Source organism: Pleuronectes platessa, chromosome 19 (assembly GCF_947347685.1).
Source record: "Pleuronectes platessa chromosome 19, fPlePla1.1, whole genome shotgun sequence".
NCBI classification, from domain to species: Eukaryota; Metazoa; Chordata; class Actinopteri; order Pleuronectiformes; family Pleuronectidae; genus Pleuronectes; species Pleuronectes platessa.
The window spans coordinates 21021625-21036127 of NC_070644.1; the positions used below are offsets into that span (position 1 = coordinate 21021625).

Here is a 14503-nt window from a genome sequence, read left to right on the forward strand (position 1 = left end):
TTTGCTCGTTTGTTCTTTGTGTAATGTTCAGAGCTGGATTCAAAGAAAAAGATCTCCCGATTAATCAGGATTTTTATTTGAATGATCCGATATCGATCGTCAAAATCCCAACTTTGATCTTTGACTTTCCGCAGACGTGAAGCTCAACACCTCCACTCAGAAGGTGACGTTTCACCAGAGCTCGTCTGTCCATCAGCAACATTACTCAAAAAGTAGTTGACTGATTTAATGATATTTTATGGAGGTTTGAAAAACCCAGATAAATATGAATCCAGGAGTTTCTTATCTCTTCCTTTCCCATGACGAGATGGGAGATGGTCTTGGTGGAGGGACGAACTCTCCGAGCTCCATTTCATTTATCAGAAGTTTTATTTGAACAATTCTAAGCTCAAGATTAGTATTTATCTGATAGAACCGAATCCTCGAGAATTGAAATAAATTAAATTAATCAATATTGGATTTTGAGAATAGAAATCGAATCTAATCGGGAGATCTGTGTTGATTTCCAGCCGTCGTATGAAAACTTGTGTTCCTGTGCACGTTCCCTTCATCTGCCTGTTTGTGTCACCACCGTGTGTGACCATCAAACGCACAACAAGCACAAACTACACACATGAACACACACTGTATCTGCAGCTTTGTGTTAAATTTCATGTTTAATCTGACATTTCTCACCTCACTTTAAAATGTGATCACTTCATTTATTTGACAGATAAGTTTGAGCACATCTATAATCTTCACGACTTCAGATGGACATATTATGCTCTTTTTATTTTCAGTCACATATAATGTCACAACGTCAGATCCATAATAAACATGTTTAAAATACTTATGATATAAATGTGAGAGCAAATCTCCGATTGGACATTTAATGTCCTCCAGTGTTTAAATGGACGTGTCGATAGTTAGAATCTGAAGGTTTTCCACCTCAGTCGCCATTTTAGCTTTTCATATACAGATTATGATTGAAAAATGTAATCCACCATATATTTATATAGTCTAAAGTACCATTTATTAGATTGAGTACAGTCACATGAACAAACCGTCTGAGGAGGCGTCAGCTGCTGGTTCTGATGTGAAGTCTCTTCTCTCAGGAGCTGAACAACCACTGGCGCTCGCTGCAGCAGCTGGCGGAGGAGAGGAGCAACATGCTGGGCAGCGCACACGAGGTGCAGAGGTTCCACAGGTGGGAGCACGATGAGGAAGCACAGGAACCATCTGTGACATCAGCAGCAGGTTCTTAACGTGTGTGTGCCTCCACAGAGATGCTGATGAAACTAAAGAATGGATCGAGGAGAAGAACCAAGCGCTCAACACAGACAACTACGGTCACGACCTGGCCAGTGTTCAGGCTCTGCAGCGCAAACACGAAGGCTTCGAGAGAGACCTGGCCGCCCTCGGGGACAAGGTCAGTGGATCTTCAGGGACCTCAGCAGGATGTAGGAGTTTAGCTGATTTCCTCTGAGACTCATGTGACCCTCGTCTGCACCGCTCAGGTGAACTCTCTGGGCGAGACGGCAGAGCGTCTGATCCAGTCCCACCCAGAGGCTGTGGATGACATCCAGGAGAAGTGCACCGAGCTGAACAGCGCCTGGAGCAGCCTGGTGGGTCGAGCTGACCAGCGCAAGGACAAACTGGGAAACTCCCATGACCTGCAGCGCTTCCTGTCGGACTTCAGGTGAGGAGCGAGCAGCCAGTAGATCCACTAACTAGAACCAAACTGAGTCTAAGAGATGTGTTAATGTGTCCTCATCATCTGTCCACAGAGACCTGATGTCCTGGATTAATGGCATCCGAGGGCTCGTGTCCTCAGAGGAGCTGGCGAAGGATGTGACCGGAGCCGAGGCTCTTCTGGAGCGACACCAGGTACAGAGCTCCTCCTCCCAGGTGTCAGGGCAGGTCCCTCATCTCCTCATCTGATCTATCCCGACAGGAGAAGAGTCGTGTTCACATCCTCGTTCCACGAGAGAGTTTGAGAACGACGTGATATTACACATGATGTCACTCTGTCATTAATTATATATCCTTCATTATGTTACTTTGCTTACTAACAGTGATCTCAACACCACATCAACACAAAGCTCACGAGTTCTTTGTTCCTCTCTCCAGGAGCACCGCACGGAGATCGATGCTCGTGCTGGGACCTTCCAGGCCTTCGAGCAGTTCGGCCAGCAGCTGCTGGCGCGAGGCCACTACGCCAGTCCTGAGATCCAGCAGAAGCTGGAGGCTTTAGACCGCGAGCGGGCCGACCTGGAGAAGGCCTGGGTGCAGCGGCGCATGATGCTGGACCAATGCCTCGAGCTTCAGGTAAAGTTCTGTGCCACAAGCTGCCGGCGGTGACGTCTCTGAGTCGTCTCTGACCTCGGCCTCTGTCCCTCTCCAGCTCTTCAACAGAGACTGTGAACAGGCTGAGAACTGGATGGCAGCTCGGGAGGCGTTCCTCGCCAGCGACGACAAGGGCGACTCCCTGGACAGCGTGGAAGCGCTCATCAAGAAACACGAAGACTTCGACAAGGCCATCAACGTGCAGGTCGGTACCTGTTCCACCGCCGCCTGAAGTCCAGCTGATCCGTGTGCTGTGTTCTGATCAGATGGTTCCATGTTGTACAGGAGGAGAAGATCGCCGCCCTGCAGTCCTTCGCGGACCAGCTGGTCGGAGCGGATCATTACGCCAAACCTGAGATCTTCAACCGCCGCAACGAAGTCCTGGACAGGTGAGAAGCTTTCTAACACGAGACACAGTCTGATGCTGGGTCAGCTTCTTCTGCAGCGACCGACCTCCTCCGGTGTCGACATGTTTTATCTACAGAACTCTAAACCAGAATTTCTATACTGTCTGTGTAGTGGAATACTCCAGTAACACACGTAGTACACAGCAAGTACGTGAACTACTACAGCTTAATATGGAGCCTTTGGGAAACCCACATGTAAAACTCACAGACACGAGGTTCTTCTCCCTGTTGGATACTGATCCTGGTCCGGATGTTCTCCAGGTGGCGCCGGCTGAAGGCCCAGATGATCGAGAAGCGGTCGAAGCTGGGCGAGTCTCAGACTCTGCAGCAGTTCAGCCGAGATGTGGACGAGATAGAAGCTTGGATCAGTGAGAAGCTGCAGACTGCGACGGACGAGTCCTACAAGGACCCAACGAACATCCAGGTAACCACCTGACCCTGCACCACAGACATCTGTCCAGACCTGCTGTCAGTGAGCTAGTGCAGAGAAACCACCTGTTCCTTAGTCAGAGAAACGTTAAGAAGGAAAAGAATCCCTCAGCTTGTTGGTCAGGTGATAAAGAGCCTCGGAGTCATGTGACCTGAGCAGCATCAAACTGTGATGAGTCTGTTTTATTGAAGTCTCGTGAACTGTTGACCCCCCCGTCTGTCCTGTCTGAAGTGAGACTGAACTTTTCTCCCACTGTCTTTATTTCTTCATAGCTGTCCAAGCTGCTGGTAAGTGTGTGTAGTGTGTCGCTGACTAACACCTGAGCAGGTGACTCCGTGTGTGTGTGTCTGTGTCTGTGCTGCGTGTGTAGACACCACATAGAACATCCTGTCCATCCTCAGTCCGTCCCTCATCAGCACCGTCCAGCGCCGGCTTCTTTTCCACTTGGTTGTTCATTGTGATGTTTTAATTCTTCTGTTAATTATATTTTATTCCAGGTTTGTCTTTATCATCAAATGTCATAGTTTGGCTTCCATTTTTGTTTTCAGCTCTTGAGGAGAAGAGTTTTCTATAAATTGGCTTCACGTGTGATTAAATTGATTAAATTTGATCTTGGACAGAAACTCTGAAGAAAAACAGATGAAACGACTCAGGTCCCAAATTCTAAGTTGTGAAAGGAAATCTGATCTGTTGTTGAATTCTGAAACTTGAGTCAGGAAACAGTGAAATGAACCGAAGACACAAACCTGAAGCCACTTTGAAGAGACTCGTGCTCCTGTAGGTTTCAGCTGCTCCTTCACCTGTTTGTCCTGTTTGTTTGAATCCATGTCCGACACGTGCTCTGTTCTACTTTCTCTGTTTTTGTTTTTGTTTCACCGTCAAGTTCTTTTTACACAGTTTAAACTCTGTGATTAAATTTGGTCAACCTGTTTAAAAACCAGTAGCTTCATCTCTGGTGCTGAATGTAAGTATGAAACATGAGCGATGATATCTGACCACGGTTTGATGACACCTCCATCTTCTCAGTTTATTTAAAAGTTTCTGCAGTTGAAGTTCTTTTCTTCTGACGCTTCGTCCACCTCTTCATTCTAAAACTTAAACAACTCGTACGATAAACTGCTTAAATCTTAATCTAACTGTCAAACTGGAGGTGTTTTTAAAACGTGTGTGTTCTGGTTAATGTTCCCTCTCGTGTTCTCACACTGCGTCCATGTTCCCTCCCTCCTCCGTCAGAGTAAGCATCAGAAGCATCAGGCCTTCGAGGCCGAGCTGCACGCCAACGCAGACCGGATCCGAGGCGTCATCGACACAGGAAACACGTTGATCCAGAGAGGAGCCTGCGCCGGCAGCGAGGACGCTGTGAAGGTAGAGTCACACTGAAGGTTCTCTAATGTCCACTACTGTGAGATTCACAGGAGGTACAGAACGTGACTCGTGTGTTTCCTCAGGCACGACTCAGCGCTCTGGACGAACAGTGGCAGTTCCTCGTCAACAAATCAGCAGAGAAGAGCCAGAAACTCAAAGAGGCCAACAAGCAGCAGAACTTCAACACCGGCATCAAGGACTTTGACTTCTGGCTCTCTGAGGTGAGCGGACACGGTGGAAGCTGAGCTGAGCCTCTCGCTCTGTGACGTGTGTGAGGCTGATACGTGTCCTTGTCCTTCAGGTCGAAGCTCTTCTGGCATCTGAGGATTATGGTAAAGATCTGGCCTCAGTCAACAACCTGCTGAAGAAGCACCAGCTGCTGGAGGCTGACATCTCTGCCCACGAGGTAACGAGCTCATCTCTCTGCATGTGGGTCAGCTCCACCTCAGGAGACACAACTGACCTTATTTCACAACTTCAGACTCGTCACACAAACTCTGACTTCCTCTGCTCCCCCAGGATCGTCTGAAGGACCTGAACGGCCAGGCCGACAGCCTGATGGGCAGCAGCGCCTTCGACACCACGCTGGTGAAGGAGAAGCGCGATGCCGTCAACGGCCGCTTCGCCAAGATCAAGAGCATGGCCGCCGGGCGCCGGGCGAAACTCAACGAGTCGCACCGCCTGCACCAGTTCTTCAGGGACCTGGACGATGAAGAGTCGTGGATCAAGTAAGAAGCGTTTCCCTTCAGGTCATGTTCTCCAGAGGAACATCAGCCTGCATGTTCCTCAGTTTGTTTATGACCCATTCTAATCCTGAACGCACACAGAGAGAAGAAGCTGCTCGTGAGCTCGGAGGACTACGGACGTGATCTGACAGGTGTGCAGAACCTGAGGAAGAAGCACAAGAGGCTGGAGGCCGAGCTGGGAGCCCACGAGCCGGCCATCCAGGTACCAGACCTGCTCCTCTGGTTCTCCTCATTCATGATCCTGTGAAGCTGGATTATTCACTTTCTGGATTGTGTGTGTGTTTGTGTGTGTGTGTGTGTGAGAACAGTCGGTGCTGGACACTGGGAAGAAGCTGTCTGATGACAACACCATCGGTCAGGATGAGATCCAGCAGAGACTCGCCCAGTTTGTCGACCACTGGAAGGAACTCAAAGACTTGTCTGGAGCGAGGTACTGCCGCCCTGCTGAGACACACACACACACACACACAGACACACACAGACACAGACACACACACACACACACCCCTGCAGTAGCACCAACAGCTGTGTATGTGTGATGCCTCCCCAGGGGACAGAGGCTGGAGGAGTCTCTGGAGTACCAGCAGTTTGTGGCGAATGTGGAAGAGGAGGAAGCTTGGATCAATGAGAAGTTGAATCTGGTCGGGAGCGAGGACTACGGAGACACGCTGGCCGCTGTGCAGGTGCGTGTCAGTGCTGGAGAGAAGCCTCTCAGGTCCATCACATGAAACCAGTGTGTGAGGAAAGCTAACGCGTGTTGTGCTCACCAGGGTCTGCTGAAGAAGCACGAAGCCTTTGAGACGGACTTCACCGTCCACAGGGACAGAGTCAACGACGTGTGCTCCAACGGGGAGGAGCTGATCAACAAGGTTCTGACACATCCACTTCCTGAATCCTGCAGTGTGACTACAGCAGCAGTGTGTTCATGTGTGTGTCTGCTTCCAACAGAACAACCATCACGTGGACAGCATCAGTGCCAAGATGTCGGCTCTGAGAGGGAAAGTGTCGGAGCTGGAGAGGGCGGCGGCTCAGAGGAAGGCCAAGCTGGATGAGAACTCTGCCTTCCTGCAGTTCAACTGGAAGGCCGACGTGGTCGAGTCCTGGATCGGTACAGATCATGTCCTCTGTTTAGATCTTATACCGCCGCCGGCCACCAGGGGCTGAGGATGAAGTGTGACTCTGCTCAGACGAGTCAGAGGTTTGTGTTCTTATCTGAAGCTGTTTGTGTTTCAGGTGAGAAAGAAAACAGCTTGAAGACAGACGACTACGGCAGAGACCTGTCCTCGGTGCAGACCCTGCTCACCAAGCAGGTCCGTCCCTCGTCTCAAACCCTTTCCACCCTTCGTCCCCGTCCGTCCTCTGACCGAGTCTGTTTGTGGGCGTCTGTCTGCAGGAGACCTTCGACGCCGGCCTGCAGGCCTTCCAGCAGGAGGGCATCACCAACATCACAGCTCTGATGGACCAGCTGCTGGCCGCCCAGCACGTCCAATCAAAAGCCATCGAAGCTCGTCATGCCGCCTTGATGAAGCGCTGGAACCAGCTGCTGTCCAACTCGGCCTCTCGCAAGAAGAAGCTTCTAGAAGCTCAGGAACATTTCAGAAAGGTACAGAGGACAAGCTGAGGACTGATGCTCTGAGAGGATCTGTTATGAATCTGAACAATAAGCTGAAGTGAAGCATCGTATAAAAACCTCTTGTGTTTCTTCCCTCCACAGGTTGAAGACTTGTTCCTCACATTCGCCAAGAAGGCGTCGGCCTTCAACAGCTGGTTCGAGAACGCAGAGGAGGACCTGACCGACCCGGTGCGGTGCAACTCCCTGGAGGAGATCCGGGCGCTGCGCGAGGCCCACGAGGCGTTCCGCTCCTCGCTGAGCTCGGCTCAGGCCGACTTCAACCAGCTGGCGGAGCTGGACCAGCAGATCAAGAGCTACCAGGTGGTGTCCAACCCCTACACCTGGTTCACCATGGAGGCTCTGGAGGAGACGTGGAGGAACCTGCAGAAGATCATCAAGGTCTCATCTCTGAACATGTCTTTAAACCAAACTCTGCTACAGACGAGTTCCATGAGACTCGTTTGATTCATGTCAGTGATGAATCCACTTTCCTCTGAGCGTAGGAGCGAGAGCTGGAGCTGCAGAAGGAGCAGAGGCGACAGGAGGAGAACGACAAGTTGCGTCAGGAGTTTGCTCAGCACGCCAACGCCTTCCACCAGTGGCTGCAGGAGACCAGGTACAGGAGAAGTTGTGTGTGTTCCACTGATTGAGCTTGAGTGTGTGTGTTATACAGCCGCTCCAGTTCAGGTTGTTGTTGTTGTTGTTGCCTCCTCTTGTTGATGATGTGTACTTTCTCTCTCTGCTCCCCCCGCCCTGCTCTCGCTGCTCAACAGGACGTATCTGCTGGACGGGTGAATACCACTTCTCTTTCTTCATGTCTGAGTGGAAGTTGTTAAATGATGGAACTTGGGACCATTTGAAAACCACATGTTCCTCCTGTGTGATACCTGTTCTCCTCTCTGCCCCCCCCCCCCCCCCCCCCCCCCCCCCCGCCCTCTCTCTGATAGCATAGCGTACCGACGGGTTATCTGTGTCTATCAGTACCAGGTTGCTGATGATCTTTCTGGAAGGTTCAAGCTTTGCTCTGTTTACTTTCCCTGATCCACACTGTGTGCGACCTCCTGCACCTCCGTCTAAACACAGTGTTGAGTTCAGTGTGTTCGGTACTAACACACAACGTGACCTCACTGGTTTCTCCTCCAGCACCGAGGGCCTGTCCCAGTTCACCCTTAGCACCACCAGCTGGCCCCTGATGATGTAGCGAGTGTTGTCCCATCTCCTCGGGTCAGATTTTCTAGCTCTGCCCCCTGTGGCTCTGAGGGTCCCTCCCTCTCTAGTGAGGGGGGGGGCTGAGGGAGAGTAGATGTGACAGGCCCCAAATCACACGTGTGCTTTAAAGCAGCTTTTAGAGAGATGCAGTTTATTGTTCTGCACGTGTTCTTGTTGTGTAACATGTTCCTGTTCATCACGTACTAATGACCCACAGGAGCAGCAGCTCTATCAGCGCTCGGTTACTCTACATCTGTTTATTTCCAGTTGTGATGTAAATATATCACAACAACAACAAGTTCAGTCAGTCCCTCAGCGTTTCCCTGGCAGTGTCTGGAGGCCACGACTCAGTTTCATCAGGAGCTCGTCTCCATCGCTGCAACAACATTCAGTCTCTTCCTCTTTTGCACTTTATCCTACAAAGACAAAAATATATTCAAACTTTTTTTTTGCTGCAATACTCTATTTTGAGCTTGATCAGAGCTTTTATTCTGAAAGGTCCGGTCTGAAGATTGTTGTTTATCTAAACGACGACAACAAATTCACAACACGTGAACATTAATAAAACAAATCCACTTTTATTTAATAAAAAACATAGAATAATTTAAGTGTAAAAGTGAAGGAGGAGTTCACCAGTGGCTCCATAAACACACGTTTATTCACAACAATGAAAAGTAGTGTTGGCTTCACTGAGCTGAGGAAATATTAACTTGATATTTATGAAACCAGGACGGACGCAGGAAAAGTTTTCTAACTTCACTTTGACTCTAAATCACAATAAAGAGTTTCAGTGCTTGTGTGTGTGGAGGCCATGAGGAGAGAGAACAGTGGTTCTCCAGATGTGCTGCTCCTCCTCTCACGTCCCTTTGTGCTTCAGGTCGTGTATGGTGGAGGAGTCTGGAACGCTGGAGTCGCAGCTGGAGGCCACTAAGGTAAAACCAGTGATCACGTGACGCTGCTCTGACGTCGGCCTGAAACAGGAAGTGAAGCTTTTTCTTGATGTTCGTGCAGCGCAAACATCAGGAGATCCGGGCGATGCGCAGCCAGCTGAAGAAGATCGAGGATCTGGGGGCAGCGATGGAGGAAGCGCTGATCCTGGACAACAAGTACACGGAGCACAGCACAGTGGGTCTGGCTCAGCAGTGGGACCAACTGGACCAACTGGGAATGAGGATGCAACACAACCTGGAGCAGCAGATACAGGCCAGGTACAGACCAGCACCACGGCCACTGATCGTCTGGGTCACACGTTCACATGGAGCTCATGTCCGTCCCTCTGTCTTTCAGAAACACCACCGGAGTGACGGAGGAGGCGCTGAAGGAGTTCAGCATGATGTTCAAGTACGTGGAGCTGACCCGCCGTCGTCCTGCTTCTGGTTGTGGGTTTGAATCCTCATGTTCTCACGTCTCTTCACAGGCACTTCGACAAGGAGAAGTCCGGGCGTCTGAACCACCAGGAGTTCAAGTCCTGTCTGCGCTCGCTGGGCTACGACCTGCCCATGGTGGAGGAGGGAGAGCCGGACCCCGAGTTCGAGGCCATACTCGACACCGTGGACCCCAACAGGTCCGACCCACTTCAGCAAATCACAAACACACTCCACACAAAGTCTGAATGTTTGTCCCGAATATTTAAATACACATCGGCTGATAAACTGGTATCAGTAACAAACTACTGCTGGGACCCTTTCCACACTAAAGTATCTGTTGTCTTAACGTGTGTGTGTCTCTCTGTGTGTGTGTCTCTCTGTGTGTGTGTCTCTGTGTGTGTCTGTGTGTGTCTGTGTGCAGGGACGGGAACGTGTCGTTGCAGGAGTACATGGCGTTCATGATCAGCCGTGAGACAGAGAACGTGAAGTCCAGTGAGGAGATCGAGAGCGCGTTCCGAGCTCTGAGCGTCGAGAACAGACCCTACGTCACTAAAGAGGAGTTGTACCAGGTGGGTGGAGCTCACCTCCTCCTCCTCCTCCTCCTCTGATCCAGTGTCCCAGCTCAGCTCTAACTGTCTCCTCCTCTTCTCCTTCTCCTTCTAGAACCTGAGCAAGGAGCAGGCCGACTACTGCCTCTCACACATGAAGCCGTACCTCGACACCAAGGGCCGCGAGCTGCCGTCAGCTTTCGACTTCGTGGAGTTCACCCGCTCGCTCTTCGTCAACTGACCCCCCCCCCCCCCCGCCAGTGACCAATCGGGAAGCGTTTCCCAAACACACACACACACGCTTCAACACCAACACACAGCTGAAACTGCATGATTGTGGCACGAGGATTCCTCCCTGATAACAAGCGTCTGTATCTATTTATCTCTAACGTTGTGCTGCTCATGAGCAAAGTCCCTCTGTCTCTTTGAATGTGATTGTTTTAGTTCTCAATGAATTGAACTCATAGTAAGAATCATAACAACCTGACCGCTGCAGTGTGCTTTAATAAACGCTACTGGTTACAACTGGAAACCTCGACTGCTGCTCTTTATTTCACTTCAGCACTCGACTCCCCCACAGGTGAAACACGTCATTCTGCCACCTGATTGGCTATCTGCTCCAGCTGGCTGCTCTCCCTCGGGCGCTGCTCCGACAGAGCGGCGCTGAGCTGCCAGACGCCGACCGACCCGTCGGTGCTGCCCACGGCCAGCAGGCGGGGGCTGTGAGCGTTGAAGGACAAACTGGTAGCAGCGTGTCCGGCCCCCCCCTGCTCGATGGTGGCTGCTGCTCGGAGGGATCTGCGTCCCAGGTCAAAGATCTGCACCTTCCCTGAGAACAGAGTGAGAGCACGTCATGGTTCACCCGTCTGATTGGAGGAGGGACGTCCAGTAACTCAGTGGGAGGACAGACACGTGTCAACAAAGAGCTCATTCAGGTCCAGTGAATCTGGACAAAGGGAACAGATCCATCGTGAAGTAGTTTAGCTCAAATCCCTTAAATGTCTCTAATGCTTTAATATGTTCAGGTTTGAATTAATTATGTGAAGTTATCTCCATTTAGTTTCCAGAGCTTTTATCTTCTTCACTTCATCTTCAGTTATGATGAAGTGTAACTTACACTGAGACTATGATATTCCTTCATCTTAATTTAATTCATAGGGTTTTAAAAAGTCTTAATTTTACTGACAGTTAACAAATTCCAGCTGCACCACATCACACACACATCAGTGTAACGACCACCACACAGGTTCGATGCTGCACCTTGTCCGGTGGCTGCGGCGAGCACCAGTGGTCTAGTGGGAGACCACTGCACCTGGAACACGTAGGAGCCGGAGACCCGGAGCGACAGCAGGGGGTCGACCTGCAGCAGCGAGTGGACGTGGGCCAGCCCGTCTGTCCCCGCGCTCACAAACAAGTTCCTGCAGAGGACACGACACAGGAAGTCACCACCACCCAGCTGCAGAATAACCACTGACCACGTCCGTGTCTGTTCTGTCTGTGGCGCTGTCACCTGTGGAAGGGGGAGCAGTGTATAGAGTGGACGGGGCCGCTGCAGGGCCGGAAGGAGAAGACGGCCGGGGCCCTGGGGGCCACGCTCTGCCCCTCGGAGGCGACGGCGGCTGGCGTCGTGGAGGAGAAGGAGCACCTGAGCAGGAGGCCGCCCTCCGAGCCGACCAGGAAGGTGTCCGGGTCCCAGGGGGAGAGAGCCAGGGAGGTGACGCCCACAGTGCTGCTGCCCCCCCGAGTCTGAGGGTCACAGAGGAATCTAGACACTTATTTTATTATGAAAACACATTCATCTGTTAGCTCTGTAGGAAGCCTTGTTATCGCAGCTGGGCTTTTATTTTGAAGAGTTCCTCTGCTCCAGTTTCTCACCTTGACGCTGACTCCATGAGGAACCTGCTGACGGACGAAGGCGAAGACGGCGTCCAGGACAAACCGTCCCTGGTCAGAGTCCAACGTCCACAGCAGCACTCGTCCTCCTGAGCTGGCACTGAGGACGCCAAACTCCCCCCTCTTCTGCAGCGGCACCCAGGAGACCTACACACACACACACACACACACACTCTGTATATAAAGATGGACAACATGACAGCTCACAAAAAGTGAAGCCGAATCGCCCCCTGGTGGCAGGCTGCAGTAAAGGTCATTAAGCCCTCCTCCATATCGGCAGATGGGACATGAACCAAACAAAGTTGTTCTGTTTGTCAGATGGTTTCAAGTGTTAGGACGGAATGATTGACAGCTGAGACTGAGGCCGATTGTAGTTTATTAGAAAACCAGTTACCTGATAAACAGGCTCTCTGTGACTCTCTGCTGACATCCCAGTTAGAGCCAGAACAGGGTCCTGAGTCCGACTGGTGTCCCACACGACCACCTCTCCACTGTACAGACCGCCTGCACGCACACAGACACACACACAGACACACACACAGGCACACATCAGTTGTGAGCTCGTGATGTGAGGGCAGGCGGGGGGGCGCTGGTGTACCTGCCAGGAGGGCGGGCTGGTCCGGGTGACAGCACAGAGCTGTGACCGCAGTGGGAACATCGAGGACCAGATCCGCCTGTTTGGGGTTCAGACCTCGACGATCCAGATTCCAGGTGCAGACGTACGAGCTCTCCGTGCTCCAGCCTCCATCCTCCATCCTGCCCACAAAGAGGAACCAGTGTTCAGCACCTCCTGCTGCCCTGGCTTTGTAAGGGGCGTGTCAGGCAGGTGTGTCATATGCAAATGAGGAGGGGTGACAACACACCAGAGCAAAGACACATGTCGTGTCTCCTTTAAACTGAGTTCAGATCAGATGTAAGTTTGTGACCTACCGACCGAATCCACAGGCCACCACCGAGCCCGTGCAGCTCCAGGACACACAGGTCACATGGAGACCTCTCTCCTGGGCCACGGGATGCTGGAGTAGATGAAGACATGAAACCTGAACCATGGAAGAACAGTGTTAAGTTATATCTGCCTATGAGACAGGTCCCTGACTCCTGATTGGTCGGGGCTGCTTACCAGCTGACTGTGGTCGCCCCAGTTCACCTGGAACCCGTCGAAGGCGTGACTCCTGGCGTTCGAGACCAGTTCTCCCACCACCTCCTCCTCGACCCGCTGCAGGAAGTCCCTGAGGCCGGGGGGGTCTGCAGCCTCCGGGTCCAGCTGGGTGAGCGGCTCTGGTTCTGTCTGAGTGGAGCTGCTGGTCCTGGACACGCTCTGGACCTCTGCCTCACACCTGGACACGGCTGAGGTCTGACTTCCTCTCTGAGAGGAGAACACACCTGTGACCACATGTGACCACCTGAACACACCCGGAACCACGTGACACCACCCGTGACCACCTGAAACCATGTGACACCACCTGAACACACCCGGAACCACGTGACACCACCCGTGACCACTTGGAACCACGTGACACCACCTGAAACTGGGTGACACTGGTTCCAGGGCGGGTCCTGAGAAACAGCTGACTCTACGTTCAGGGTGGTCACATGTTTCACTATCCAACAGGTTCACTTCATTTCAATGACTCCATGTTCAATTCAGGCAAATGAGTTAATCACTTGATTAATTCATCGTCCTAAATGTATATGTTTTCTTTTATTTATAATTATTGATATTTTGTTGTCAAACATCAAACCTTAATGACCCCCCCCCCACACACACACACATATATACAAACAGCTACCTACCAAACAGCAGCTTGCTAACACATTAGCCCTGTAGCTAGCTTTAGCCCTGTAGCTAACACATCAGCCCTGTAGCTAGCTTTAGCCTTGTAGCTTACACATTAGCCCTGTAGCTAGCTTAGCCTTGTAGCTAGCTTAGCCCTGCAGCTAGCTTTAACTGTTGATCAAAACAAACCGTGTCTCGCTGACTCTCGTGTTGTTTCCTCCAAACAGACGGAACCGTCACTGAGTCCGAAGCTTCGTCTGAAAACATGATTAAAGAAAATCCTCCATCAACTCTTCAGAGTTTGAAGCAGCGCGGTTCCGACACGTTCCATCTCTGATGTGCACGAGCACGTAGAGATAAACAGAAACTAACGTTAACCTAGAGAACTTAACGTAAACTTAGAGAATTTAACGTTAAACTGGAGAATCTCACTAAACTTGTTCAAGATAAACTTCGCATGAAGCCATTTTCTCTAAAGCTTCCGTTGCCTTGGATACGCACAGTACTTCCGGTCAGGGACTGCCTCCTGCTGGCGGGAGAAGTACATGACAGGTTTTTAATTTAATATAGTGAAATTATTAGCAACACTTTAATGTTCTAATTTGACGTCTGTGTTTAAAGCTTTTGTCTTGTGAAGTTCTCTATTCATGAGGTCAGTGTCATCACACATTGGTTTTATATCAGTCTTTAAGCTTCAGTCGTGTGAAATGAGATGAAATTAAACTTTTATTAATCTGAATCTTTCTAGACAAATATTGAACAGAACTGAGCTCATACTTTTAGACGCGTCTGATTTGACTGTTTTTATTTGAAGGACCTGGATG

At 50.9% G+C, this 14503-nt stretch overlaps 2 protein-coding genes across 8 annotated transcripts in view; one reads left to right on the plus strand and one right to left on the minus strand.

Annotated features, from left to right (window-relative positions):
• The window catches only part of sptan1 (spectrin alpha, non-erythrocytic 1), a 25835-nt gene extending 15294 nt beyond the window's left edge, over nt 1-10541 (plus strand). For 6 of the 7 annotated variants that reach the window (XM_053410865.1, XM_053410867.1, XM_053410868.1 and 3 more), the window contains 29 exons: nt 1095-1186; nt 1264-1408; nt 1497-1678; nt 1767-1866; nt 2110-2307; nt 2384-2530; nt 2611-2714; nt 2994-3156; nt 3435-3449; nt 4396-4527; nt 4611-4748; nt 4829-4933; nt 5047-5255; nt 5355-5475; nt 5582-5703; nt 5824-5956; nt 6044-6142; nt 6222-6381; nt 6507-6583; nt 6667-6876; nt 6988-7284; nt 7389-7501; nt 7659-7676; nt 8972-9026; nt 9106-9302; nt 9382-9435; nt 9512-9658; nt 9883-10030; nt 10125-10541. In XM_053410865.1, the coding sequence (XP_053266840.1) occupies nt 1095-1186; nt 1264-1408; nt 1497-1678; nt 1767-1866; nt 2110-2307; nt 2384-2530; nt 2611-2714; nt 2994-3156; nt 3435-3449; nt 4396-4527; nt 4611-4748; nt 4829-4933; nt 5047-5255; nt 5355-5475; nt 5582-5703; nt 5824-5956; nt 6044-6142; nt 6222-6381; nt 6507-6583; nt 6667-6876; nt 6988-7284; nt 7389-7501; nt 7659-7676; nt 8972-9026; nt 9106-9302; nt 9382-9435; nt 9512-9658; nt 9883-10030; nt 10125-10250 (3807 nt within the window). In that variant the 3' untranslated portion in view covers nt 10251-10541. The remainder of the gene's footprint in view (nt 1-1094; nt 1187-1263; nt 1409-1496; nt 1679-1766; nt 1867-2109; nt 2308-2383; nt 2531-2610; nt 2715-2993; nt 3157-3434; nt 3450-4395; nt 4528-4610; nt 4749-4828; nt 4934-5046; nt 5256-5354; nt 5476-5581; nt 5704-5823; nt 5957-6043; nt 6143-6221; nt 6382-6506; nt 6584-6666; nt 6877-6987; nt 7285-7388; nt 7502-7658; nt 7677-8971; nt 9027-9105; nt 9303-9381; nt 9436-9511; nt 9659-9882; nt 10031-10124) is intronic. The other variant, XM_053410869.1, reaches the window with a different exon arrangement.
• dync2i2 (dynein 2 intermediate chain 2) lies at nt 10264-14200 on the minus strand. Its single transcript, XM_053410871.1, has 9 exons — nt 13869-14200; nt 13023-13268; nt 12833-12942; nt 12501-12658; nt 12297-12406; nt 11885-12049; nt 11520-11755; nt 11270-11427; nt 10264-10838 (listed from the first exon to the last, which is right to left on the minus strand). The coding sequence occupies exons 1-9, from the start codon at nt 13944-13946 to the stop codon at nt 10600-10602; spliced, it is 1500 nt and encodes a 499-aa protein (XP_053266846.1). The 5' UTR covers nt 13947-14200; the 3' UTR covers nt 10264-10599.
• Between the last annotated feature and the right edge of the window lie 303 nt (nt 14201-14503).